Below are 25,737 nucleotides of genomic sequence, written 5' to 3' on the forward strand. Positions count from 1 at the left end.
TAATCAAAGCTCAATAACTTAATAAAGACAGCTTATACGGAGAGATACAGAAAGGAGATCAGATGGTATGAGCAGCCCTGCAATGAGGTTTTGGAATAACAGTATGGCAACCTTAAAAGCAAAATCAGGCTTTACAGGCAGCTGTGTAGTACCAACATCAGAATGCTACAAGATTTGGACCTGAAGAAAGGAGAGATTAAGAGAGTAGAACATTTTCAGTTTATTTTCATCTAAAAATGCTGACAGCTTCAGAGGGAGGATGGAAAACTGATTATTACAGGTAGGGTTTGATATTCATGGAGAAGCTGAATGTGTACAAGTGAAAGTTTTGTTATATTCCCGTTTGTATTTCATACTCCAGGTGCTGGATCTTCTCATGAGGTTGTCCCTAGTCTTCTTCAGACACTTCTTGAAGGCTCTGTAGAACAGCTGTACGCTGGGCCAATTTCTCGGTACAATGTTGATGAGATGACTTCAGCTGCTTTGGCTGAGCTAAAGAAATGTATTGATAAGCTTTCTCCTGAGCATTTAAAGGCCCTTGTCAATCTGCTGGTAATTAATTCTTTTTATTATTCTCACAAATAACAAACATTTATAACCGTGCAGCTTTGTGCCAAGTTCTGGACAAAGAGCATCCAGATATTTTAACTTAAGCATTCCCTAACTAAAGTTGAGGCAGTGGGGAAGAAGAGCTGTCAGCAAACGAGTTTGTAATCATGCAAATGCAATTTAAGACAGGTGAGGCAGACGTTTTATTAACTGCAGAACCACTTTGGTTGGAAAAGACCTCTAAGATCATCTAGCCCAACCCCAAACCATCACCACCATGCCACCAAACCATGTTCCTCAGTGCCACATCCACACAGTTGTTGAACACTTCCAGGGACGATGACTCCACCACCTCCCTGGGCAGCCTGCTGCAATGTCTCATCATTCTTACTGAGAAGAAATTTTTCATAATATCCAACCCAAATGATGATCACAGCAAGAATGTTTGGGCATGTCTCCACATTCCCTGCCCAGTGGTTGCAGAGACTTTAATGTTAAAGCCAGAAGTGCATTCTTAGGATGAATGAACTCCAGAGAATCATTTATGAAGCCAAGTCCCCATTCCCAGGTGGGATGGACCCCTCAAGCATCTTGTTAACAGCCACAGCTGATACTACGGTGGAAGGAGTACATACAGCCTACATGATACTACAGCCTGTAGGCGTGGCATGCCCACTGTTGTCTTAGCTAGGAAGTGAGAGGTAGAAACAATCAGATCAGTAGCTTTGGTCAAAAGGAACGTTTGCTTGGATACACTTCCAATCAGACCTCTAGAATATTCAATATTTGCAATGTTGTTAAAATTAATAACTCTCCTCTTGTGCAATTTTGTGGAGACACCAACTTCCCCCATGGAAGAAGCACCTTGCTTCATGCAGGTGTGTTTGTAGGAACAGAGCCAGGATGAAAAAGAAAACTTACAGATAATGGCCAGCAAGACTTCAGCCTGACACATTTGGTCTTTGTTAGTGTTTGCCCACCATCTCACGGTGTGTACTGAGCACCCATGGGTGTGAGACCAAGCCTTTTTCCTCACAAAAGTCCTGCCAGAGGTTATGAGTTCAATGCATAGCTCACATAAATTTGGCTTTTTTTCTATGGTTGCATATTTTTAAGGATTTGTACATGTTTTTATGTTATTTTTTTGAAGTGAGTATGCTACATTCACTGCTCTTTCTGTTTCAGAAACAAATCCGAACAGAAGCTTAAACCACCAAATATTTGATCCACTTGCTGATAACACTCCCACAGCTTGCAGTTGCTCATGTCCAAAGCCTGTGGGAAAGTAACAAATACATATAACAAAATGGAGAGAACCAGAATGGTGGCAATTCCTCAACTCTGTGCGCTGAGTACAGAACCCAGTCACCTTCCAGTGTATTTTAGATCTTATTTCTTTAGAGGTAAAATCCAAGCTGTAAATAAAATTCAGACAGTGTTTTAAAATGATCTCTCTCTTCTGTTTTTATAAATAAAGGTTTTTTTTTTTGGTTTTTTTTTTTTCTTTTTTTTTTTTCCTCCTTTCTGCTGTTAGGACAAGATGCCATTTGTTTCGGTAAGGAATAAATAACAAAATTAATGTATAGAGTTATTATACATTAAACAGCACACATAGACAAGTCCTCAAGTGAAGCTCTTTGAAGTCCAAGTTGCTGATGTCTTGCTGAAGGATCACAGCTGGCCTTTCTGAAGACAAGTGGTGCTACTTGAATCCAGATCTCTGCCAGCTTGGCCAGTTACTATAACAAAATATGGCTCTAGTAATAGAAACTAAGAGCAGATGAGAGAACTGCCTACAAACAAACACTGAATTTCAGTATACAGCCTATACAGTCTATCATTTTTGCTGCTACTGATGAGTTGAACAAGTACCCCAGCTCAGAAAAAGTGAAGGATGTGTCTGTGTATTTCTTGGTCCACCAAGGAATCAGTCAAATACAATTCCTTCCATATCAATGAAACTGAATGCAATTCTGCCTATTTGAGGAATATGAAAAATAGTTTTGCTCTGCTGTGCACCAGAAATAAATGTTTCTTCTTTGAAATCAAAAGCAAAAACATGAATGTGAACAATTCAGAGAAAAGCAAGAGATAAAAGATACAGTTTCAAAAATACTGATATGTCTTAAGAATTGGTAATTGGGTCACACAGAACTTGCATTCATAGGAAAATTCACAACATGATCCGTGCGCTCTTTCAATCCACTTCAGTGTTCTCCACACTCCTCATCCATTTCTAGCAGGGAGAGATCATTTTGCCACCAGTGTCTTTATACACTAATGTGATGAATGGAGGACAGTGGACAGGGAAACAAGCAAACACTCGGTCCGAACAAAAAGTCATCACCAGCTCTTCTTCCCCTCTTAATCCCAAACCCAGAGGTAGTCTGTAATTATCCCACAAGTCTGCAGAGTGAGAATGAAATGTGGAAGGAAACAGTCCCACAAGAGGTGACAGCGCATGCATCTCGGGATATCTGAGTTAAATTTTTGGATCTGCCACTTCCATTCTCCCAAAAGTAAGCGTGACCGTTCTCAGGAAAGGTTGCCTGTTTGTGAATATGAATGCTGAGCACAAAGGGTTCCACTCTTCCGTGGAGGCTTCGAGATACTCTCACCCTTTATCAGGCATTTATTTCATTCATAGAGAGAAAACCGAGTAGGAAATTTAATCCAAGGCAACTATTTACAGTAGCACTCACAATGCTTGGAAGCGGGGTTTGAAAGCACTTGCTAATGATCTCCTGTCACTCTAAAACCAATCCTGAAACAACTATCATTGCCATTTGGATCACTGCACGAAAAGAACAACAAACCTTGAAGTCTCAAATGAGATCAAATCTCAAATGAGACCAAATCTGGATTTCTGTTGCTCGCCAGAGAAATGTTTGCATTGTGGGTTTGATCCACACAAGGACCCTTTGGGAGGATTTCAATATCGTACAGTCTTTGTTTTTTAGAGACGTAATATTGAAGCTGTTGGCAGTGCAGAATGGCACAAATGGACAAACAAAAAGTGAGGAAATGTGGCAAAGCTGACGGTCTGCAGGAGCGTTACTCTGAGAAAAACACTTCCTTAGAGAAGTTTCAGCATTTCTTGCAGCTCATCCTACTCGCTCAGCTACTCCTCAAGCAGGTCAGCACTCTCACACAGCTGCAAGGCATCTGCTCATCTTCTTTTTATCTCCAAAGTACTCCAGTCCTTGAGCGAGCGGTGGGTGGGAAGGAAGGGGAAGATGCTGGTCAGAAAGCTGGGGGCACTGCTCCTGCTTTGAGGTGAGGAAGCATGAGGTTTGTGTCTGCTGCTCCTGGGACCCCACCCTGAGGCTTCTCCAAGCAGCAAGGGCAGATGCAGAGCTTCCAGAGACTTCATTGGCACTTGTTACCCAGTCCAGCAGGATACAAGGCCAACAAAATGACATGACTGGTCACGTCATCCAGTGGGAGGATCAGACCCAAACGTATGATATATAGCAGTGCTCTGTCTGCATGGCTCTACAGTGAGTCCAGTTGTCTTTCAGGTTAATTATCAGCATACAGCAGGAGAACACCTCCAGGATGAAACTGGCACTGCTGATAGTGCTGGCCATGCTGGCAGTGTTCTGCCATCCTGGTAAGTACCATTGGCTTTAATCAACCTCTAAACGATCTGTACAGCTCTTCACAATGTGAAAACATAATTTACAGTCAAAGGATCATTCTTCCTAATGAAAACATAATTTACAGTCAAAGGATCACTCTTCCTAATTGTTTCTTATTTGCTCTTCAGCTGTTCTTATCATGTACCTCTATTTTCCATCAGGACTGAGGACTTCTGAGCAAACAAGGCAGAGATGGCACTGCCAGGGGGTGAGGGATGCTGGGCTTCCCACAGAATACAGCACTATGACACACCATGTCCAACTGTCCCCATTACACTGCCTGCACGGTGAAGAGTTCAGAGGCTGGAAGCACTTCAGCAGCAAAATACACCATATGAACATATGCATGTGCATATTTTATTTTTGTGTTCCAGAATAGTTTGTTTCAATGAGATGGGTTAATTTTCATGTTCTCCAGCTTGGCTCGTTTATACTTCTATTTCAGCTGCAGCTTCACCCTGTGAACTCCTCCAGAAAATAGCAGAAAGGTTTCTCTTTGGATCTGTTGATGAATATATGGATGCAGTATCGCCATTCATCACAACACCTGCTATGAATGTGATGGAAAGCAGTTTGAAGAAGTGTGTGCAGGCTTCTGTCACAGACAAACAGGCTCTTGCACTACTGCTGGTGAGTTCCCCTTCCCCACTTGCAAAATATTACATGAGATTCAAAATGCAAGAATGTTAAGTGAAGGAAGTTTGTGCTACTTCTAAATCTGACCACTTTAAGCTTGGTTTGAGAAGGAAATGATGGTGTCGTGCACACTCCAGAGGAAAAGTGTATGTGCTGCATAATGAACAAGCACTTTAAACGCCTTGTCTGATGTTGGCCAAATCTGTGACTGCAAAGCCAAGGTCTCAACAGGCGTTTCAGAGGAAATAAACCTTGCAAAGGCTAATGAAAATCTTCAGGGCAGATTCAGAGATTATCCGATACCTGAGGACCCAAGTCAGGACTTCACTGTGAGGAACTGGTTCTGGCTCCCAAGCTTTGGGTCTTTCCCAAAATGGCTCTGAGCACCCAGACCCCCGTGTTGCCCTTTCTTTGGCTAGTGGCAATTTGCTGTGTTTTCCCAGGAAATCCGAATGCTCACCACCAGGAAAGTTCAGCCCACTTCAGCTTCAGTGGACGTTTAAAAGGACACTTCGCATTACCAATCTTTTCCTAAACACTGTCTGGCTTCTTTTTTTCATTTTAGACTCGGATATTTGGCAACTGCTGAAGACGACACGAATCTGCTATCATCGAGAAGCCAGCGAGAAACCAAAGCTCGCAGAATGAATGATCGAATCATCGAATGGTCTGGGTTAAAAAGGACCTCCAAGGTCATCCAGTTTCAGCCCCCTGCCACGGGCAGGGTCGCAAGATCCGCTGCTATCTGCCTGTCCCCAACAACTACTCCCTGAGTACTTTCTTCTCTCTCATTCCGCAGTCACTATAAGGAACCTCCTCTCAATTCACCTTTCAATAAACTCAATGCGATTCAGCCCTTCGTTCCTCCTTCAGCGTTTGCTTTCGGGAAACGATCTAGCCAGACCCCCGTCGTTACAGGGGAGTTGGACCGGGTGACCTTTAAAGGCTGCGGCCATTCGCACAACAACGCCCCGGCCCCGCGCCGCTCGTTCCCGCAGCTCAGGGGCGGTACCGGTCCGCGCCCGCGCTCCGCCTCTGCCCGGCGCAGTGCCGGTCACGTGGTGTCAGGGCGGCTGCCCCCCGGCCGGTCCGGCCAGCGGCGAGCCGCGCTGATGGAGGCGGGAGCTGCCGCCGAGACGGAGCCGCTGCTGCCCCCGCGGAGCTGGCGGGCGGCAGGGGGCGGTGAGTGCGTGGCGGAGGCGGCCTGCCGCCCCGCGCTGCCCCGGCTCAGCGCGGGTTGCTTCCGCCGTCGCGGAGGCTTCCAAGAGTGCCGCGTCTCGGGTCCGGCTTGGGTCGACCTCTGTGTCCTTTATGAGGAGGAGCGGTGCGGTGCGGCTGCTGTTGGCTCTTAGCCCCGCGGCGTGCGGCGAGTCATTCTTTCTTTCTTTCTAACTTTGCAGCTGCCGGAGCTGCCGAGGACCTCCGCATCGACCAGGCCGTGGTGTTTATTGAGGACGCGATACAAGTAAGTCCGACCCGGCTGTGCGACACGGTGCTGTCACCTGGCGCTGCCGTGCTCCGCAAAGCCGGCTCGGAACCCCAGATCCCTGCGGTACCTCAGTTCCAGTGCGCTTCTGCCCAGAAGAAACGTGTTTTGTTTTGTTTTCTTTTTCCAATGCAATTATGTTGAAATAGCGCCTTCTCTTCCCGTTTGCCCAGCAGGCGCTGACTGTGCTGCTTTGTGGGTGGATGCGCCCTTTTTTTTTTTTTTTAATTTTAAGCTAGCATCTGGGCAGAACTGTGATTTGCCTCAAAACATGGTTACAGAGCCTCAGAGCTGGCAAACTTTGAGGTTGGTTTCAATGGAGAAGCTGGAACTGTTTGCTTGAGCAGCACTGACAGTGCGTGGAAGTCTCCATTCCCCCTGTGTAGAGGTGCAGGTTGAAGCTTCTTATTTTCACAGTTGTGTGCATCATACGGCTTTTTAGAGGGACGAAGCAAAAGATCCGAGAATGGAAGGAGTGCTGGAGAGTGAACCAAGTGTATGGGCCTCTTTGGCAAGCAGGTGGAACCTTGAGTTGTGAGCTGCTCCAGCTGCTGTTACATGTAGCAAGGGCAGTGCTGCCACATTGGTTATCCAATAACAGAGCGATCTTTAGGTTGAGAAAACCTCAGTAGAATCTTTCCCATTGCGCCCACATTGGCTGTAGTCAAGGCATAGTCATTGGTGAGTGCTAGTTTAATAATAACTCATGCAGTAATTTCTTTATCTTCTTGTGAAATTGGGTTTGTCTCAAGCCTTGTTGATGAAGGTATGGTTTATTTTTGTAACCTTATTTTTGTCTGTGATGCAGACCATGTGTAATGGTTCAGTGATCTTTGTTTTGCTTTCTCCCTACAGTATCGATCTATAAATCACCGTGTGGACTCTAAATCCCTGTGGCTGTATCGCTGGTATTATTCAAGAATTTGCCAGTGGTGAGAACTTGTTATTGTTTGTGCTTTTTGGGTCAGGAGTAAGTCTTAGTTTTTTTTTCTTTTTTTTTTTAAGAATACTTAAATAATTGTCCTTTTATGCTTTAGAACACACTGTAGGAAGCAAACAATGAGTACATGTAGATGAGATAGGAGTGGAAAGCAGCAAGGTGAACAAAAATGTGGTGAAGAAGAGCATGAGCTTTTTAACAGGGTCTGTTGTGATAGGACAAAGGGAAATGGTTATGAACTACAAGGGGGGAAATTTAGACTGAATGTAAGGAAGTAGTTTTTCACAATAAAGGTGGTGCAGCACTGGCACACAGGTTGCTCAGAGAGGTGATTGATGCACCATCCCTGGAGATGCTCAGAGTCAGGCAGGACGGGACTCTGAGCACCCTCATCTATCTGTAGGTGTCCCTGTCTGTTGCAGGGGAGTTGGACCAGATAGGCTCTAAGGGTCCCTTCCAACTCATCATTTCACAAAGTCTATGGCTCTCTGGAACAGTCATAGGACTGCTGCATGATGGATTATTGGTACGATGCCCAGCAGTGTGTGTGTGTTCTCTGAATATCAATTTCTAACCTTATTAAATACTAGCAGGGCTGTTTGTTGTTGTTAGCTTCAAAACCACCCCACCTAGGGCTATATGAATGTCAGCGGTTGCTGTTGTAATGCGTTGTTGTTACTACAACCTTACTGCAGTTCATGTAAATCATGCTATTCAGGTGCTGCATTGCGAGTGCTTTCATTTCTACCCGAGCAGGATTTTGAGCTTCACCATTACCATAATCCTGGCGTTGGCTTTCATTGAAACCCCATCCTCGCTTACTGTCACATCAGATGTGCGGTACCGCCTTCCTGCGTGGGATCCTCCGTGTGGCCTGACCGAAAGCATTGAGCTGCTGTGCTTCCTGGTCTTCATAATTGATGTGTCTGTGAAGGTGAGCAGCGCTTCCACCTGCCTCTGAGTGAATGGCTTTGGCTTGGCTGCTTGTTTGAGACGGTAGAAGTTGGGCTTTGTAATAAACAGAGCTGTTCTTTGGATCCTTGTTTCGGAATGACTTCGCTGAATGAACTTCTTGCCACGTGTGGCCTGTGTGCACCTGTGTCAGTTAAAGACTTGTAGGAAAATTCTTAGATTTCAGGGAGCTCTTTATAAAGAGCACAATTGTAAACCTGGAGATACTTGAAAAGCAATCAGTGCTGACTTCATTAGGGTGCTGGAATTTGTTTTAAGTTATTGTGCTGCTTTTTTTTTTTTTTTTTTTTTCCTCCCTCAGAGTTACTTAATTGGATGGGAAGAATTTTGGAAAAATAAATGGCTGATGGCTTATATCCTGACGTTAATTATTTCCCTTACTGATTGGGTTGTGTCGCTGAGCTTTTTCTGCACAGAGGTAAGACGTGCTTGCTGCTTTCTGCAGAAACTGTGCAGTGTGTCTGGGCAGTGAGGCAAGGAGGAGAAGCTGCAGAGGGATGCACAGCAGGGGCTGTGTGATGCCTTGGAGAGCTAAGGGGAGGGGTGAGATGGGTCACATTGGATCAAATTTATTGTTGCTCGCTTGCAGTCAGCATTAAGAAAATGCTAATATGGTAAAAATACTGAGATGTAGACAGCTTAATTGCTTTTGGGTATGTTAAGGAATATCAGAACAATTGCATCTAAGCCTTGTCAGAGGCAGAAGTTGCTGTGTAATAAGCAGACCGTGATACGTTAAAAAAAGCTGAAAACTGAAACCAAACCCTAATTTCAAGATGTGTGTCTATTTTTAATGAAAGCAGCTTGTTATTGATTCACTTCTTGAAATGGATCTTGGCAAAAAAAATGCAGAAATGCAATCGCTTGACCTGTTTGTCATGTTTACCCAGCAGTAAAGTTAGGTTTCTTTTAAAAATGCAAGTTGAAATTTCAATAGCCTCACCAGACCATTAATTATAAACAGTTTTTCTTTTAAAAGGAGGTCTGTAAAGTTTCCTTTAGGCCTTTTTTGACTTTGGTGGGAGAGATTTAGCTTCTGAGAACAGCCTTTTATGCTGCACTGATTTTTTTTTTTTTTTTTTTTTTTTTTTTTTTTCCTCCTAGTTTATATATATATATTTAGATCTGTTTTGACAAACATGTACTTAAGACCACAAATACTTCGTGGGAGCTCAGCATCTGATCCACTGTTTTGTTTTTTGCAGACTGTAAGAATAAGAAGAATTCTTCGTCCTTTCTTTCTCCTTCAGAATTCTTCGATGATGAAGAAAACATTAAAAAGTATCAACAGCACATTGCCTGAAATGGCAAGGTAGGTAACAGCACAGAAAGCATCCCTTCACAGCAAGTCTGTAGCAACCCTTTGGAGCGTGATGCCTCAGTAGCTTTCTTGAAATGGTCTCTGAGATCAAGTAGTGATGGATGGGAAGCTGTAATAATTCTGTGGCTCCTGTATTCTGTAAGAGTTCTCAAGAATGCATGTGATGTGACAAGGAGGATTTTTTTGATGCTGATCGAGTGGTTTTCTTTTTTTTTTTTTTTTTTTTTTTTTTTCCCTTTTCTTATTCTGTTGAGTCCAGCCCTTTTGTAAGGGAAGAGCTGAGTCATCAGCTGGGCAAAGGGCTGTGCCATATTGCTGTAATGTTTCCTCTCAGGGCGGTATGGGAAGGGCACAAAGGTGTCCCTCTTCCATGAATACCACACAGCAAGGTACTCTGTGTTCTTTTCAGGATGCTTTACTTCAGGCTTTTCATTTCTAAATAGTTTTAGAAAAACATGCTAGGATCTCTTTGACCTTAGAACTGCCTAAGCTCATGCTAAGGAGTTCTGAAGAAGTGTGATTCTTACGAATCAAAGCTTGGATGGTCTTCTGTTAGCTCCATGTAGTTTATTAAAAAATATCCTTGGCTATTTGTGTATCTCTAGCAAAGGACATGAAGGATGACGTTGATATTAATGCACATGATGTGTTCTTTCCAATAGTGTTGTTCTACTACTCGCTGTTCATCTGTCTCTCTTCACCATGTTTGCCATGCTGCTGTTTGCTCGAACAAAGGTAACCAGCTGTATTGATGTGTAGATCTCACTGCTTTTCTGCTTACTCGTGTAGCTGCATGTCTGGTTTTCTAATCAAACTGGTGAAACTTATTTCCCTGGGAGAGACCCACTGGGATGAGTTTGAAGTCTATTTAGAGAGATGTAAGTTGCACAGAATACTTTTTTTTTTTTATGGTCCCATACTTCTTGGTGCTGATGCTTTTCTCACAAGTGAGAAGCTTGAAGTCTGCTAGTAGAGCAGCTTCTTACAGTTCTCCAGTCAATCTTTTACCTTACTTTTCTGCTTTTGTTGAAACCACCTGTGCTGTTCTGTGTCCATAGCTCTTAATCCTGGTGCTTTCTGTTTCTATTATCTCACATTTCTTTTTTTTCTTTTTTCTTTCCTTATCTAGATTTTAGTTAAGTTTACTGCAATGTTAAGCTATCTGCAGTACTGGTATCCCTGGCCTTGCCTTGGTAGGTTTTTGCCTGCATTTTTCTGATGTTTTGGCTTCTGATTTTTGTGGCTTCCTTTTTATTTTTTGTTTCTCTTCTCACTTCCCGAAAGCTTATTTGAAGTGTGATTAAAGTCACTTTTATGTTCAAGTGCTTTTGGGGTGTCCTCTCTCCTAAGCTTCCTGTATCTTTATGTATCCTTCTTTGTACTGCACTCCTTTCCATCTATAAGGCCTTCCACAGCCTTGTTTGTATGATCACTAAGACTTGTTATGTACTTTTTGCAGTAATCTTAGTTCTTCCCTTAATCTTTACTGAGCCTTCATTCCTCCTGCAGTTTGTTCTTGAGCTTCTGGTCTTTGTTACGATCAGCAAATTCCTTGAATTCCTGTTACAGAATTTCTGGAATTACAAATAGAGCTCTATTTTTCCCTTTTCTTAGTTGAATCCAATATCTCTGTATTGTATTTCCATGTCACCTATAATTTCAGTTGTAATCTTTCCCAGCAGAGGGGAATACATTTTATATACCTGCACCAGGCACTTCAAAATACACTTAAGTTTAAAAAAAAAAAAAAAAAAAAAAAAAGAGCTATTTATTTTTTCTTTTTAGATTCTCTGACCTGATACCCATACATACTAATTTTAGCTAACCAGGCAGGGTGCTCACAGGATGCGTTAGTAATAAAATTCTGGCCTCTGGATTTGCACATTGCCTTGCATATATGCCCTAGAGGTGCAGTTTTCCATTCTTCTCAGCAGAGTTAATGGCTGTTTATTCTGTAGTGTGTGATTCACGTTAGTACTGTTTGCACTCTGCATCTTTTGTAGCTGTCTCTACTTGAACTTGGGAGAAAAACAAGTGGATACAGCATTGTATAGCTAGAATAAAAAGTAAGCAGCTCCAGTTTTCTGCTTGATTTTTATGTGAATTCGGATTGAATATGGGAACAGTCTGTGATATGTTTTATTTAGGTCGTGTTTAGAGTTCTTCTTGCTCTGGTACCCTTGACGTCTCTCATTTGGCTTTTTCTATCAATCAAGGGCAGCTTTAGATCCCCATGCTGTCTGCTCATGTCTTTATGGTCCTCACCGGATTTGAGGTGATGGATGGAACTTTTGTTTGGAGCCTCCTGTCTCTCTCAGCTTGCTGTTTTCCCTTATGTTCTTTATTGACTGTGAATAAGTGGTATTCCTGCAGGACCACTACGTTGTCCTGGTTTTTATGCTTGTCTTGTGTTTTCTTCCACGTGGCAGATCTAATTGTGTGCATAAGGAATGGATTATTGACTAAAACTATCTGTGTATGTATCATTTTCTTGGTAAGTCAGTCTTAGTGATTCTAAGTGCTTCTCTGATAACAGTGAGCATTTTTTCACTAGGATGGTCAACAGGATAAGGAATGGGTGGGTTACTTTCGAAATTTGCCAGATTCCCTGACATCACTGCTGGTCCTGCTGACTACAGCAAATAACCCTGATGGTGAGCACTCTGTTTCAGAAATAACTCTTGTCTGTATTAATCAATGAACAGTGAAATATTGTCAGATTGCTGTAATTGTTCTTGCAGCTGGAAGCTCTTAGGAAGGTTCTGCAAAGATGATTTGTGCATGAAGTTACTCAGGATTTTTTGTATTTCTGTGCTTTAATTTATATACACAGCTCTGCAGTGGAGCTGTATAAGAGCTTTTACCAATTGTCCAAAATTGACAGAGATCTCCTTTATTTTTTTTTATCCTCTTAAATATGAAATTAATAATATATATATTTTTAAATTAAATCTGTTGCAGTAATGATTCCAGCTTATTCTAAGAACCGAGCATATTCCATCTTCTTCATACTCTTCACTGTATTAGGTAAGTCGTTGCTTGTCTTCGTTAACTTAAATGGAGTGTAGCTTTGACATTGATGCATGCAGCTGGAAAGGGGTTTATTTTTCTCAGAGAGTTTCATCACAAGTTTTCCTTTATGGCTTTTTAAAAAATCGTTATTTTTTGACCATGTTCTGTCTTGCAAGATAAGTTTCACAAAAGGCTCTTATTAAATAGTTCAATTTTTTTTTTTTGTAACTTATCATTAGAGAACAGATACACAACTGCATGTACAATGTTAATCTTTAGTTTTAGAGGAGAAATTCAAGTAGGTGGTCTTTTGAATTCCTATGTGTGATTTGCTATATGCATATATGAAACTTCTTTGCAGTGCTCTTGTGATACACTGACGTTTTTTCCATCTTAGGAGGGAAAGTTTTGTGAAGTTTGTGAATCTCATTTTTTTTGTCTTTTGAAAACTAATGGCTGCCTCTCATTTGGGACATGATTGAAATGTCTCTTGATTACTGTCGAAGCTGATTCTTTTCTTGGTTGGTGTGAGAGAAGTTTGAGTGTTGTGTTGTATGCTGTACAACGTGAAAATGTTTAGATTTAAATAGTTGTTGGCCTAGAATCAGAGAAATGCAATGCATCTTTGAGAAACAAGCATCTATCCCACTAATTCTGGTCACTTTTTTTCTTCAAAAGGTAACTTATTTCTGATGAACCTACTTACAGCAATAATCTACAACCAGTTTCGTGGGTACCTTCTGGTGAGTAAAACTTTGCCAACATCTGTGTTCTACTGTAACCTTATGGCTGTGAAATCCTGGGTGTTTATGGATTTATCTGTGTATTGAAGTATGCCAATCCAATAGTAAGTACAGTTTTAAGATGAGAAAGGTTCATAAAACGGATGTATGTATTTTTACCCATGTGTGCTATTGTAGCTTGATGCCTTTTGGGTGAGAAAATCATGTGTTTATGTATGCTTTAGATGTGCAGCTGTGACTAGCATATGAGAAAAACGAGAGTGAGAACAACAATGAAACGGTGAACAAGGACTGTACTTTTTCAATAGCTGTTGTTGCAAAGCCCAGCATTTAACTTCTCAGAGTAGCACAGTATGAGAAGCCCTCACTAAAAACAACTTGCTGACCTTGGTGTCTATAAGAGAAGTAAAAGCTGACAAAGTAACTGTAGTTGATTCCACAAATTGTGGAAGGAGCTTAGCTGTGGTGGTGATGAAACTGAGCTCTACAGGTTCTTTCTCCTTCATTGACAAGCTGTGTAGTGTGTTCTGTTTAGTGTGTTGTGTATTAGGTACACCAGATGGAAATGCTCTGGATTTCCTTAGTAGGAAACAGATGTAAGTTCTTTTGGTTTCTCGCTGAGGTAGAATAGTTTAGCAGTATGAGAGCAGTGAGCTGAGGCAAGCGTATTTTAAAAAGAAGGGAGAGCATAAGCAAAGATGAACTTTCATTTTACTACTTCCAGTAAATGGCTGGATAAGGTAGGGGCTGTGTTACACAAATGTAGTTTGTCTCACAGCTGAACTGCTGGGCTGTGGGTTAAGGCTGTGTTTTGGTGAGTGTTTTTGTTTTGTGTACCAGTGTGGTGATGGCTTCCCTGGCTTAGAATGAGCAGCATTTTCCTATTGTGTAAGTAAACTTTGTTTACTTGAAGTCTAGAGCCTTGTCTGCTTGGTTTCTTCCTTCCTTTGTACAGAGTTCTTGTAAGGAGTGAGAGCTAGGAAGTCTCTTCTCCAGTCATAAGACTGCAAGAGTGCCAGAGGATCAGTGTGCAATCTGAGCTGGGTTTTCCTGTTGGTCTGCAAGTCCTTCTGGTAGGACTGGACTTTGCTGATTTCAACCTTTGATCCTTCAACAATTCCCCTTAAACTGTGGGAGTGTCTTTCTGGTATCTTAACAGTCAAATCTAGAAGCTGATGATGAGGACTTTGGCAGGAAGGGAAAGAAAGCAGTATTTTGACTTCTTGGAAACAGATTGAGTTAGATAGACAAGGCCTTCTGTGAAGCTTGCAGTTGGCTTTGCCAACTGACATTTGTGTCATCTGTTTTGTTTATCATACCATTTATCCTTGTTCATAACAGGGGAGTTGGGCTAGGTAATCTCTGCAGATCCCTTCCAACTCAGATGATTCCACGATCTGGTTGAATTTCCCAGTGTTAAGCAGACTGCCTCCTATTATCTTAACGTGTGGTGTCTTTCTTGTGCAGAAATCCGTTCAGTCCTCCCTCTTCAGAAGACGTCTGGGAATCCGGGCTGCATTTGAAGTGCTTTCTTCCCTAAAAGAGACTCCTGCTAATGCAGAACAGTGAGTGGTGGATATTGAGGCAGTAGTGCACCCAGCAGAAAAGACCAAATTTTCAGCTCTTGTTTCAGTGTATGCAGGAAACTGATAGGGTCATGGCTTGAGCTGGTGAAGAGGTATGGCTGGCCCAGGGGACACTGGCAAATTGTTGGCACCTGTGCTCCCTGTGCAACCAGAAGGAGAGGGCCCAGGGTGGAGCCATCCTGGGCTCATGTAAGGGCCAACTGCTGAAGGGGGGAGCATCTCTTGGGCCTTGGCTGCTTCCTGAGAAGGGGTGCTGTGTAGCCAGAGATCCCCTTCACCAGCTGGATGAGTTCCATTCTTCTTTGTACATGACTATTGGCCTACCTTTGAATGTTTTACTTCGTATCACCAAGAAGCAAGTTTGCTTCTTCAGAAACAGAACTAGTGTGAACTGAAGATCTCTCGTTGAAAAACAACAGTTTTGCTTATTTTTTTTATTCTATTCTTCAAGTGGGATTTTATAGTGAGTTGTCTGGGACTTTATGGGATATTTTCTTTTCATTGCTGCTTGTAATTTTATTGGCTTTAAAAGAAGAAAACAAAACCAGAACTATTGATTGTCTCAGTGGCAAGATGTCTCTTTCAGGACCCATCCTCTAAGCTCATCTTCTTTTGGATAGGTCATATGTTAGTGCTGGAGCCTTGCTTCAAGTGCTGCAGAAAGTTGAAATGGATTCTCGCAGCAGGCAAGCAATCATGATGGTAAGAGCTGGATCTTCTTAATCCTTGGAGGCTGTCAAACCCTCTTGCTGGGACAGTTATGGAAACTGATTTTTTTTTTTTTTTTTTTTTTTTTTTTTTTTTAAATCACAGCAATGATTTAGGAGCAGTAGTCTTCAGCTGTTTGTGTCCTACTTTCTTTATGAGCGTGAGCTGAGTCCAGATCAGTGTCTGCTTATGTGCTGGTCTTTGCCTAGTAACAGCTTTAGTTCCAATGATTCCAAACTAAGACTGCCACTCCTGTGGTTGGTTTGAAGAAGAAGGCATTCACTGATAGGTGGTGTAGGTGAAGACTTTGTTTTGCAGAGCCAAAATTCTGATTTGCTTTGGTTTATCTCTGAAAATAAAATCTCTCTCACTGTGGTCTGGAGCTGCTACCTACAGCTTGGTGTATCTTTACCATTTGAACATGGGGGGGTGTATGTAATTGAAAACTTAGAGGAAGCAATCCATACTTATGTCAGGCTATAGGAAGAATTGTTTTGCTTATCTAAGGCCTTAATGTTGCTGTTTGCGCTGCAGTTTTTAGGTAGAGCAATTAGCTCAACAGGAGATACAAATGCAAAAGTTACACGTATGGTATCAGGAAAAACTGCTCCAAAAATATTATTGCTTTTTAAGGACCAAATTGCAGCAGGTCTTGGAGATAGATGTTATGAACTAATGCCAAGAGAAGGGGTCAACATAGAGCTGTTGGTAATGGTGTGCCAGCAGTTGGCTGGATCCATTGTGAAGATACACATGTTGCTTTCTGACGTTGTCTGGGATAGGGGCTGTGTAAACAGAGTTGCCTGAAAACAGCACTCTGCTCTGTGATTATGTCAGGCTGCACTGTTTGTTAAGTACACAAATCCAGTCTGAGAGTGGTGGTACTTCCTGAAGGTGCACTTAATGCAGATGTTGATCTGGCTTTCTCTTTCATGTGAAGTCACTCAAAATATGCTCCTGTGACCAGCTGTCAGCTGCCCAGTTCCAGTGGCTCTTTGAAGAGCTAGACAAGGATGCCATTAAACAAGTACGTATGTACCTCATCACTATTTACAGACTGTCATAAGGTAGTATGGTTTTGAACAGTTCTGTATTTATGTGGAACTAAGATCTTTACCTCTCTTTGAGGGAGACGAATGATGGGAGTGGTGGAAGGAATATATGCAATTAATAGACTGGTTAATTTACATGCTTGAGGCATTGGAGAGGTTGGATTTTTTCCCTTTCTTGTATTGTGCTGTGATCACCAACGCTTTTGCTCTTTGGAGATGATCTCTTGCTAATAATAGCTAAAGCTTGAAAGCGCTTTCTTAATAAAAATGGACTTGAAAAGTTTTGCATTGAAAAGGTATGTTTCTTAAATCTGAAACTGGGCTATTTTTCCCTGCATTGTTATTAAAATCCTTGTGTTGCCTTTCAGTGTAATTGTTGTGTCCTTTTCAGCATCCTCCCAGTCCAGAGTACCGATCCCATTTCATGCGGAAAATGCAGTTCGCCTTTGGCCATCCCTACTTTGGCTACTTGGGAAATGTTGTTGCCCTTGCAAACATTGTTTCTATCTGTGTACGTAAGAGAGAAAAACAGTTTTTTTCTTGTTGTAAAATTCAGCAGTAAAACAATGGATTCATGGAAGATTTGTTGTTATTTAAGGTGGTTTTGGTGTTGGATGCAGATAAGCAGCCTTCTGAAAGAGATGACTTCTTCTTGGGGGTAAGAAGCAACAGTATTTCTGTGGATATTGCTGTTCCCTTAATGTGGTTAATTCTAATTTTTATTATCATTTGTACGGTCTGAAGACTATCAACTGCTTCTTCATCATATACTATCTGATGGAAATGTTGTTGAAAATCTTGGCAATGGGCTTGAAAAGATATTTATCATACCCGAGCAATAGGTTTGATGGACTTCTAACTACAATTTTGCTGGTAAGTTTGTTTTGTTGTTAACTTCTGTATTCCTGGATTTGTTGTTTAGGGTGATATTAAGCTGCAAGATCTAGCAGGATGCCAGTAGGATTGCTCCTAGTTGAGCACTGATGTGCTGAGTTGAACAGCTTGAGCCAGTGTTGTGTTTTGCAGTGGCATGAGTGCTTTGGAATGTTACCTTGAATGTCCCTTTCCTGGAGAAATTGCTGGAAAAGTTGAGCTTCTTACAGGCAGCCTTTTTAATGTTATTTGGAAGCATTCTGCTCACAAGGATGTCTGTAATGTAGTTAAGCATCACTTATTGAATAATAAAGTGGCAGGATATTAAATCTGTTTGGTAAAACCTGAAACCTAACTTACACAGTGTAATTCACTCAGTATCTTTCTATGTGTCACCTTAATTTGGATGTATTGTCAAATATAGCAATACCAGAGTATATAAGTAGAGTCATACTAGTGGCTTAAAGCTATTGAACATATTTTCTGTTGAGAAAGGTAAGTAATATTTAAACCTCAAAATTACCAAGTTTAAAAAGGTTTTTTACTCTTTTTCCTTTCTCTCTGTCTGAAGGTTTTGGAGATTGCAACTTTTGCTGAATATGGATTTCCTCATCCTGGTTGGTAAGTAATCTCCTTGAACCATTACACTGTCTTAGGTGTCTGGGTTGGATCAGGGGAATATACGTGCATGTTCATGCACACTTGTGGTGTTCTGCTGTAATTATCAGCCCAGTGCATAACTCACCAAACTTAGTAGAAGTTTTCCCTTTTGTAGTCACTAAACTTCATGTTGCAAAGTTTAGTAGAGAAATTGCCATGGTGCTGTTCATGTGTACTGGAACAGAAAGCACAGGTCTCCTGACTTTTTTTTCTGTATGCATATTTTTTAAGTCCAAATGGTTCTTGGATAATTATCTTAATCTTTTTTCATCATTAAAACCATGGAAGTGATTGTTTCCATTTTTAAAATACATGTACGCCATATCAGAAGAGAAAAGCAAAGAACATTTGGAGGACTTTGTAAGTCTTACTTTCAAGGGTGATTCTTGAATGTGGACAGCTGTTTGCACTCTAACAGTATCTTGAAGCACCAGTTATTTTCTCCATCACCACAAACAGATTACGGCCCAGAAGGTTCCGGATGGCACTAACATCATGTTCTGTGATACATCCTTTAATCACAATTGCAGTTACATCTGCAGATCAAGTAACATCTTAAAGACAAGACTGAGGTTTTTACTATTATTCTAGAATGTGTTCTGTGCGGTGCTGTCTTAGATGATTTTAAGGCTAAACTTGAATGTTTATGATGCAAATTGTGATCTAGCATCTGTTACCAAGGAGTTTTGTCACTGCTATCTTTCCTTCCCCCCACCACCTGCCCACGCTTGTAGCAAGGACACCCAGCGTGCCTGTGTAAAAGTCAGCTAATGCTCGAGCTGAGATTTGAAGTGTATAGATACTGTCTATAGAATACATACATAAGAAAGAATGTTGACTGGGCAATCTGTCAGCTTTATACTTTCTTTGAAGACTAACTTCAGCCAGGGCTCAGTAACTTCATTAATATCTTTTTGGGCTGTTTCTCTGATATGTTATTTCTTTCCTAGGAGACCAGAGTTTGTGGGCCTGCTATCCCTGTGGGATATGGTGCGACTGGTGAACATGTTAATTGTGTTCAGGTTCCTGCGGATCATTCCTAATATGAAGGTAATATGAAGGTTGTTTATTCCTCCACTCTTCTGATATCTTTGATCAAATTACAAATTTTGTGAAAGGCTCACCCAGTGCTGTGCACTAGCTTTTCCTTCTGTCTCACCTGAATGGGAGTGTAATTCTTCAGTCTGCACTTTAAGTGTCCAGACAATTGCACAGCACCTCACAAACCCTCTTTAGCTGGTTTTCTTTACTGATGTGGAAGGGAAGTCCTGTTGATGTTGCTGTAGCTGATGCTGACATTATAAAATGGGTAGAGAAACGCATCCAGAAATTCTTGCACAGCTTGTGTTGGGCTTCAGCCTCAGCTAGTGACTTGATATGAAGTCCTTGGGGAACTTTGTACTCAGGAGCTGATAGGCTCTCACTGGGTGCTGCTGGGCATTTTGATCCTGCAGAAGCTTGTTTGGGAGGAGTTCCTCTCTTCACTTTCCAGTTATGAATAGTTACGCCAGAGCACCCGTGATCTGAAATCACTTTGACGGTTATAATCCTGCACTTAGATTGGCTTGAAAGCTACGTCTGAATTCCCATCAGGAGTGGGACTTGTATTGTAGTTTAATAAAGCATAAATATCTACCTGATGTCATCAGAGCGTCAGTGGGTGGGAATTGTAGACTAGAAATGCTTCCATGTCAATCTCTCTGGAGCTGTGGGACGCTTAAACTTGTTTCCTCCATATTCTGGTCTTACACCTAGCCCTTTAGGTCACTGTGTCTGAGCATACCTAAAATTTAGCTTGATATCCCTTTATGGAAAGGAGCATGGCTCTGTTCATAAATCACGCAGTTATCGCTTTAAGGATTGTCTGCATTCAGACAGATCTCAGTTTTCCGTCTAGTAAAAATAATTTTGTGCAGGTTGGTGGCATGATAAATGTAATATGTATAAAATTCTGCTTTGTTTCAGTTCATGTCTTTGGTTGTTACTACGTTGCTGGACCTGGTAAAAAACTTGAGAGCCTTTGCAGGAATCCTGGTGGTAAGTCATGATGCAGAAGTGTCAAGCACATTCTCTTTATTACGCTGGTATCTGTAAAAAGGGCAGTGAGGAAGTAAACCAGGGCCTTTGGATGTCAGTTTCTGTGACTTCTAACATTTCACTGAAATCAGGCAGTTCTTCAGTATTGTAACGAGCTGCTGTTTTGTTCTGGCCTGCACAAAGTGTGCCTCAACTTCAGCTACCAGTGTCTCTTAGGATCACACTTAAAAAGGTTATTTAAGACTTTTCTGAAGTACTTGTCTCAGGTTGGATACTTCAGTTTGAAAAAATCGCCTGTTTTCTAGAAGCAGCCTGGTTTTCCTTACACTGATCTGCTTATCTTAAAATTAGATAGCATAACAACTTTAAAATCACTTTGAGTTGGAAAGATCTTGAGATATTGTGTGTTTGGACATGGGGATTTGTGAAAGTCCATGCTGTCATGCTCAAAGAGTGTGTGATGTGTGTAATGTGTGATTAAAGGTTGTGTCACAGCACATGATGTTCATGGCTGCATTTCCTAACTCCTGAGTTTCTGGATTTGCAACTGTCTTCCTGGCAGAGCAAATGAGTTTGTGGGGCATTATTTTTATAATATTTTAGTTTTATTTTGTTAAGATACTTAAATTTAATGGTTAAAGACCAAGGATTTGCTGTATGTTAGGTATTGTCTTAGAAGTTTTTTTGTATATCAAAATAAAAACTGGCTTGTCACTCATTTTATCCTAGAATAATTACTGTCATTGCTAATCTTGGTTTTTATCTTCAGTTGTGTCCTGGAGAGGCTTATGTTGCAATTTAAAATAATGTTGTCTTGTGCAAAGATAAATTAGTAACAGCTTCATTCTGCTATGCAAGTCATATATCCTGTTGGGACCTATGCATAAAACTGAGAGATGCTTCAGGAGTGTGCCAACTGAGATGTTAGCTTTTATAGTTTTTTTTTTTTTTTTAATATATATATATATTTTTTTCCAGTATCTAAAGGGAGACTAGAAAAGGGTGAAGACTCTTTACAAGGGTAGATAGAGGCAGGACAAGGGGAACTGGTTTTAAGTTGGAGGAGAGAAGATTTAGGTTGGATGTCAGGGGGAAGTTCTTCACAGGGAGAGTGGTGAGGTGCTGGAACAGGCTGCCAAAGAGGTTGTGGATGCCCCGTCCTGGAGGTGTTCAAGGCCAGGTTGGATGGGGCGCTGGGCAGCCTGTTGGTCTAGTATTAAATGGGGAGGTTGGTGGCCCTGCTTGTGGCAAGGGGGTTGGAGATGATGATCCTTGAGGTCCCTTCCAACCCAAGCCATTCTGTGTTTTTATGAGAGGTCAAAGTATATTTCAGGAGCTGAGTTGCCAAATGTCAGAGCCCTGTGGAGTTGCAGTCTTTGGGTGAGCTCTGTTGTGCTTTACTGCAGGATCCCAAAGCTATGCTGCTACTGCTACGGCTGTACTTGGCCTTAATGTTCTGCTGGAAGATCCTTTGATTCCTGACAGTCATAATTACAATGGCGGGAGCTTGTACTTACAGAGTCAAGTTCTTCTTTAGTGGTTATCCCTTAGTGTTTCAGTCTGGTGTCCCTACTCATGCATGTAAGACGTAATGCTTATGAAGTGGTTCTTATCCACTGCAAAAATGTCCATCATGCCAGGAGTGTGAACTGTAATTTTTCACTAATCATGAGGCAGTTGTGCCATAGCATTTGCCACTTCCATTAATTTCACTTGCTTTTACTTGAGGCACTAGGAGCTGCCACTGAGCTTCTGTCGTGTTGACGTCTGGGTATATTATCAGCTGATGCTAAAAGTTTTAACAAATTTTCTCCTGAAGCTTGTGCTGGTGAAGTAATATAACTCATTAGCTACTTTCTCAGATGATCCATGTGCTTAGATAAAATATCAAAGACAAAAGTCAACTTCATTGCAAGGCCATATGCCCCATCTTCTGGTAGGCTGTGGAACGACAGCTTCAACTTAACTCCAGTAATGTCTAAAAAGAGCCGTGCAGTCTTCCTTCTCTTTGTGGACTTCTCCACTTTAGTTTTCTAGCAAAACACAGAGATGTGACTAAAGACACCTCAGTCTATAAACTCATCTTGTCTTAAGCGGTTGTAAAACATAGGGCTCCTTACTTATATTTAACTGAAAGTTAAATGGGATTTTAAAAAGTAAGAGCAACAATTTTATATATATATATATAATATATAAAAATATATTATATATAAAAATATATATATAATATATAAAAAGTATAGGTATTAAGTATTTTTATTTCAAAAAGTTCAGGCATTTTTCTTGACTGTTGCCCTTTGCCTGCGATGCTAAGGTGAATTCTGTATTAATTGCACTGTTTTCTTATTTAGTGACAGAAATATTCAAAACTAATGCTTAAATGTATTCCTTCCAGGTGGTTTTCTATGCATTTGCTATAACTGGCATAATGCTGTTTAAAGGTGCTGTGGTTCCTCTGGGAAATGTCAGGTAATATTACTATTCAAAGTAGTACTGGATAGTTGAGTTTTTATTTTATCCTTGTGTTTGAAGCTGTCTTTGCATTAATCACACAGACTTTTTTCATTTGTTACTCTGTCAGTTTTTCTTACTGTATTGGAATTGCAGAAAGCTCACCTGTAGCTCAAAATTTTTAACCTGCTGTAGCTTTAATGCTTAGTTTAACGATTTCCTCTGTTTTCTGCCCAAATGAGATTTTTAAATTTCTACAAGGTACTCACAGGAATCTTGTTTTTGAGGTATAGTATGTAGATAGCTATGCTCATATCAGACTATCATTCTCTTACAGTCTTGTTAATACAACGTATAACAATGGCACTTTGCAGTGTGGGACCTATGAGCAACTGGAATATTGGCCAAACAACTTTGATGACTTTGCTGTGAGTCAGTCTTAGCTCTCCTTCTCTCTCTGCCTGATGGTGTCCTTCTTTTTCCGAGGCTTTGAAGTATGTGATGCATTTGCTCAGCTTCTCTTTTCCTCATTCTCTTTAGGCAGCGTTAGTGACTCTTTGGGATGTGATGGTAGTGAACAACTGGCAAGTCTTTTTGGAAGCATTTTCGAGATACTCAAGTCCGTAAGTAGCAGTAATAAAACTGATACAGTGTCGTATCAATTTGGCTTGTAAACAAATGAGAATTGCACAGATAGCACAGTTCCTATAATCTTATAAAGAGAGGTGCTTCTTACTTTTCTTTTGGGTAATTCCAGGCTTGTAGGAAAAACTATTAACTGTGTAACTCAATGACTTGCTGCTGCAAAAACTATGATCATGTTTAGAAGGTATTCTAAACTGGTTTGATAGTTCTCTTGTTCCAAAAAAAGTGAATTATAAACAGGTTTGCAACATACATTCGCTGGGTGGCTCTCGCTGTAGAGTCAATTGTGCAGAAGAGATGTAAGTGAATCACAGTAACTTATTTGAGGTTGCTTTTGTATTTACTCTGTGGGTAAATAACTTTTGGTAGGCTTAGAATCTTGGGCATATCTTTCATTTGTATTGCACTGTTTTGTGGGAATTTTGAGTTAGCAGGATAGCCTCTGAGTTGGCTTGCTGCAGCAATCCTTGACTGGTCACATTTCAATGCAGTAACCTGGGAGTTTTGCTGTTTGATTTCTGTGGAGTCATGGTTTCATCCACATATCAAATATTGCAGTTTGAATCAAGCAGAAGGAAGCGATTCTTCACCCAGCATGTGGTTAAGATGGAGCATTTTTTTACAAGCTGTTAGGTGTGTTAAGTATTAAATGTGGTCTGGTGATGATTGGAGAAGTCATGAGAGAAGTCTGTTGGGATCTGAAATGAACAGAATCCACCTCTAGCTCAATAAATTTCTGAAGTGCAAGTGGTTGGAGATGAAGAGTACTTAAGGGGTAGCCTTGTAGGTATTTTGCTGTGTTTTTGCAATTGTTCCATTCCCTGCTGCTGTTGGCCACTCAAAGGATACCATACCATCCTAGGTAGATCTTTCTGTGATCCATAACATCCTTTCCTAGTCTGTTTTTTTTCCCCCCCCCCTCCCCCCCCCCTCTTTTCGTGGTTTCTTTAGGTATGTTAAGTTGGGGAACAAAATCTGTTAGGCTAACTGAATGAAAAGTCAAGATTGTTGTTAGATCCAGATCTTCTTTTACATTAGTAGTATAATCTTTGAAGGAAAAATGTGATTTCATTCTGGCTTTGGTTACTTCCAGGCTGAGTTTATTTGCTGTCTACTTTATCATAGACCCACAGACTCATTTATTTCCTTTAATCTGATCTGCAGGTGGGCAAAGATCTATTTTGTAGCCTGGTGGTTGATCTCCTCTGTCATATGGGTTAATCTCTTCATAGCTTTACTTCTAGAGGTAAGAAGGAGTATTATTTGATGTTAAATCCTGATAAAAGGTTATGATCTTCATGGGAAATGAAAAGAGCCCAGAAAACCTTCTGGGAAATTTGGTTTGGTTTTGCATGTCTACTTGATCTTTTTTCCCTGTCCTTTTTCCCCCAGATGTTCAGGAAGCATTTTCTTTTCCCCAGACAATTGTGCATTTCTTTATTTTGAAACTTTGTCACAAGCCTGACCGCATTTTGTTGGATGTGAATGTTTGTCCATTACAGCTGATTCACTATGAAGATGTGTTATGGTGTCAGTTTTTTTGCATTGCTTTTGTCTTCCAGAACTTTATTCACAAGTGGGACCGTCGCTGTCATCGGGAGTCTCTCTCAGATATTGAATACCAGAGGACAGTAGAACTAATGTTCAGGTAAATTAAATTGGGCATGGTGATTGATTTAGATTATTCTGTTTCTCTCTTGGTGCTCGTTGTGAGATGGTACAAGACTTCTCTTAATTTCCTTCCTCAGAAGTAAACTGTATCATCTTTTACCTTGGTGAATCTCAGTACGTGCTCTAGTTGGACTTGTTTTAAGCTGACTTGTGAGCCTAACCTTTATATGCTTTCTGCCAAGACTGTGGTGGGAGAAGAGGGATTGGAAGTAGGGGGAGCTGTGCTGAGGGGGAGAAGAAATTGAAGATGAGGAAACTGATGCACATTCTTGGCTTATTGTGAAACTGTGGGTGGTGGGCTGATACTCGATGATCATGAACACGTAGAACTTCTGGTGCACATTGGATATTCAATAGTAGTGTTGGGAACATGTTCTCATTTGGGAGCTTTTTCAGGAAAACAAACTTACTGACCTTCAGTTGTATTGCACTATGTGCAGGAAATTGTTTCCCTGCTCCTTATGGGAAAACAGCTGCTGGTTTCCATGACACATCTGTAAAGGATGGATCACTGGCAAGTAGATGCATCTTTAGGGAGCATCAACTTATTGTAATTTTAATTCCACTTTTCAAGAATGAAACGAGCACGTGTTCTCGCAGTGTGGACACTGAGATGCAACAACTGCTGAGAAGTTCCCTTTGTTGTCCCTAACAACCCATGCTTTCTCTTTGTAGAGATGTTTTGGAAGAACCAACAGAGGAAGAGCTGATGGAAAAGCTGCACCAACATCCACACCTGCACTTATGTAGGTGA

General features: G+C 41.1%; 1 protein-coding gene across 1 annotated transcript; it reads left to right on the plus strand.

Annotated features, from left to right (window-relative positions):
* Positions 1-5,938: 5,938 nt before the first annotated feature.
* TPCN2 (two pore segment channel 2) lies at positions 5,939-25,737 on the plus strand (the record flags this gene model as incomplete). The annotated part of the gene is made up of 25 exons (XM_079536663.1): positions 5,939-6,008; positions 6,227-6,291; positions 7,168-7,244; positions 8,009-8,186; positions 8,526-8,642; positions 9,430-9,536; positions 10,208-10,280; positions 12,100-12,199; positions 12,507-12,572; positions 13,236-13,300; positions 14,768-14,865; positions 15,507-15,588; positions 16,535-16,621; positions 17,038-17,157; positions 17,245-17,304; positions 17,391-17,519; positions 18,091-18,140; positions 19,130-19,229; positions 20,145-20,216; positions 22,612-22,685; positions 23,005-23,095; positions 23,208-23,290; positions 24,477-24,558; positions 24,875-24,960; positions 25,659-25,737. The coding sequence occupies 25 exons, from the start codon at positions 5,939-5,941 to the stop codon at positions 25,735-25,737; spliced, it is 2,211 nt and encodes a 736-aa protein (XP_079392789.1).

Source organism: Tetrao urogallus (assembly GCF_951394365.1).
Source record: "Tetrao urogallus genome assembly, chromosome: 6".
NCBI classification, from domain to species: Eukaryota; Metazoa; Chordata; class Aves; order Galliformes; family Phasianidae; genus Tetrao; species Tetrao urogallus.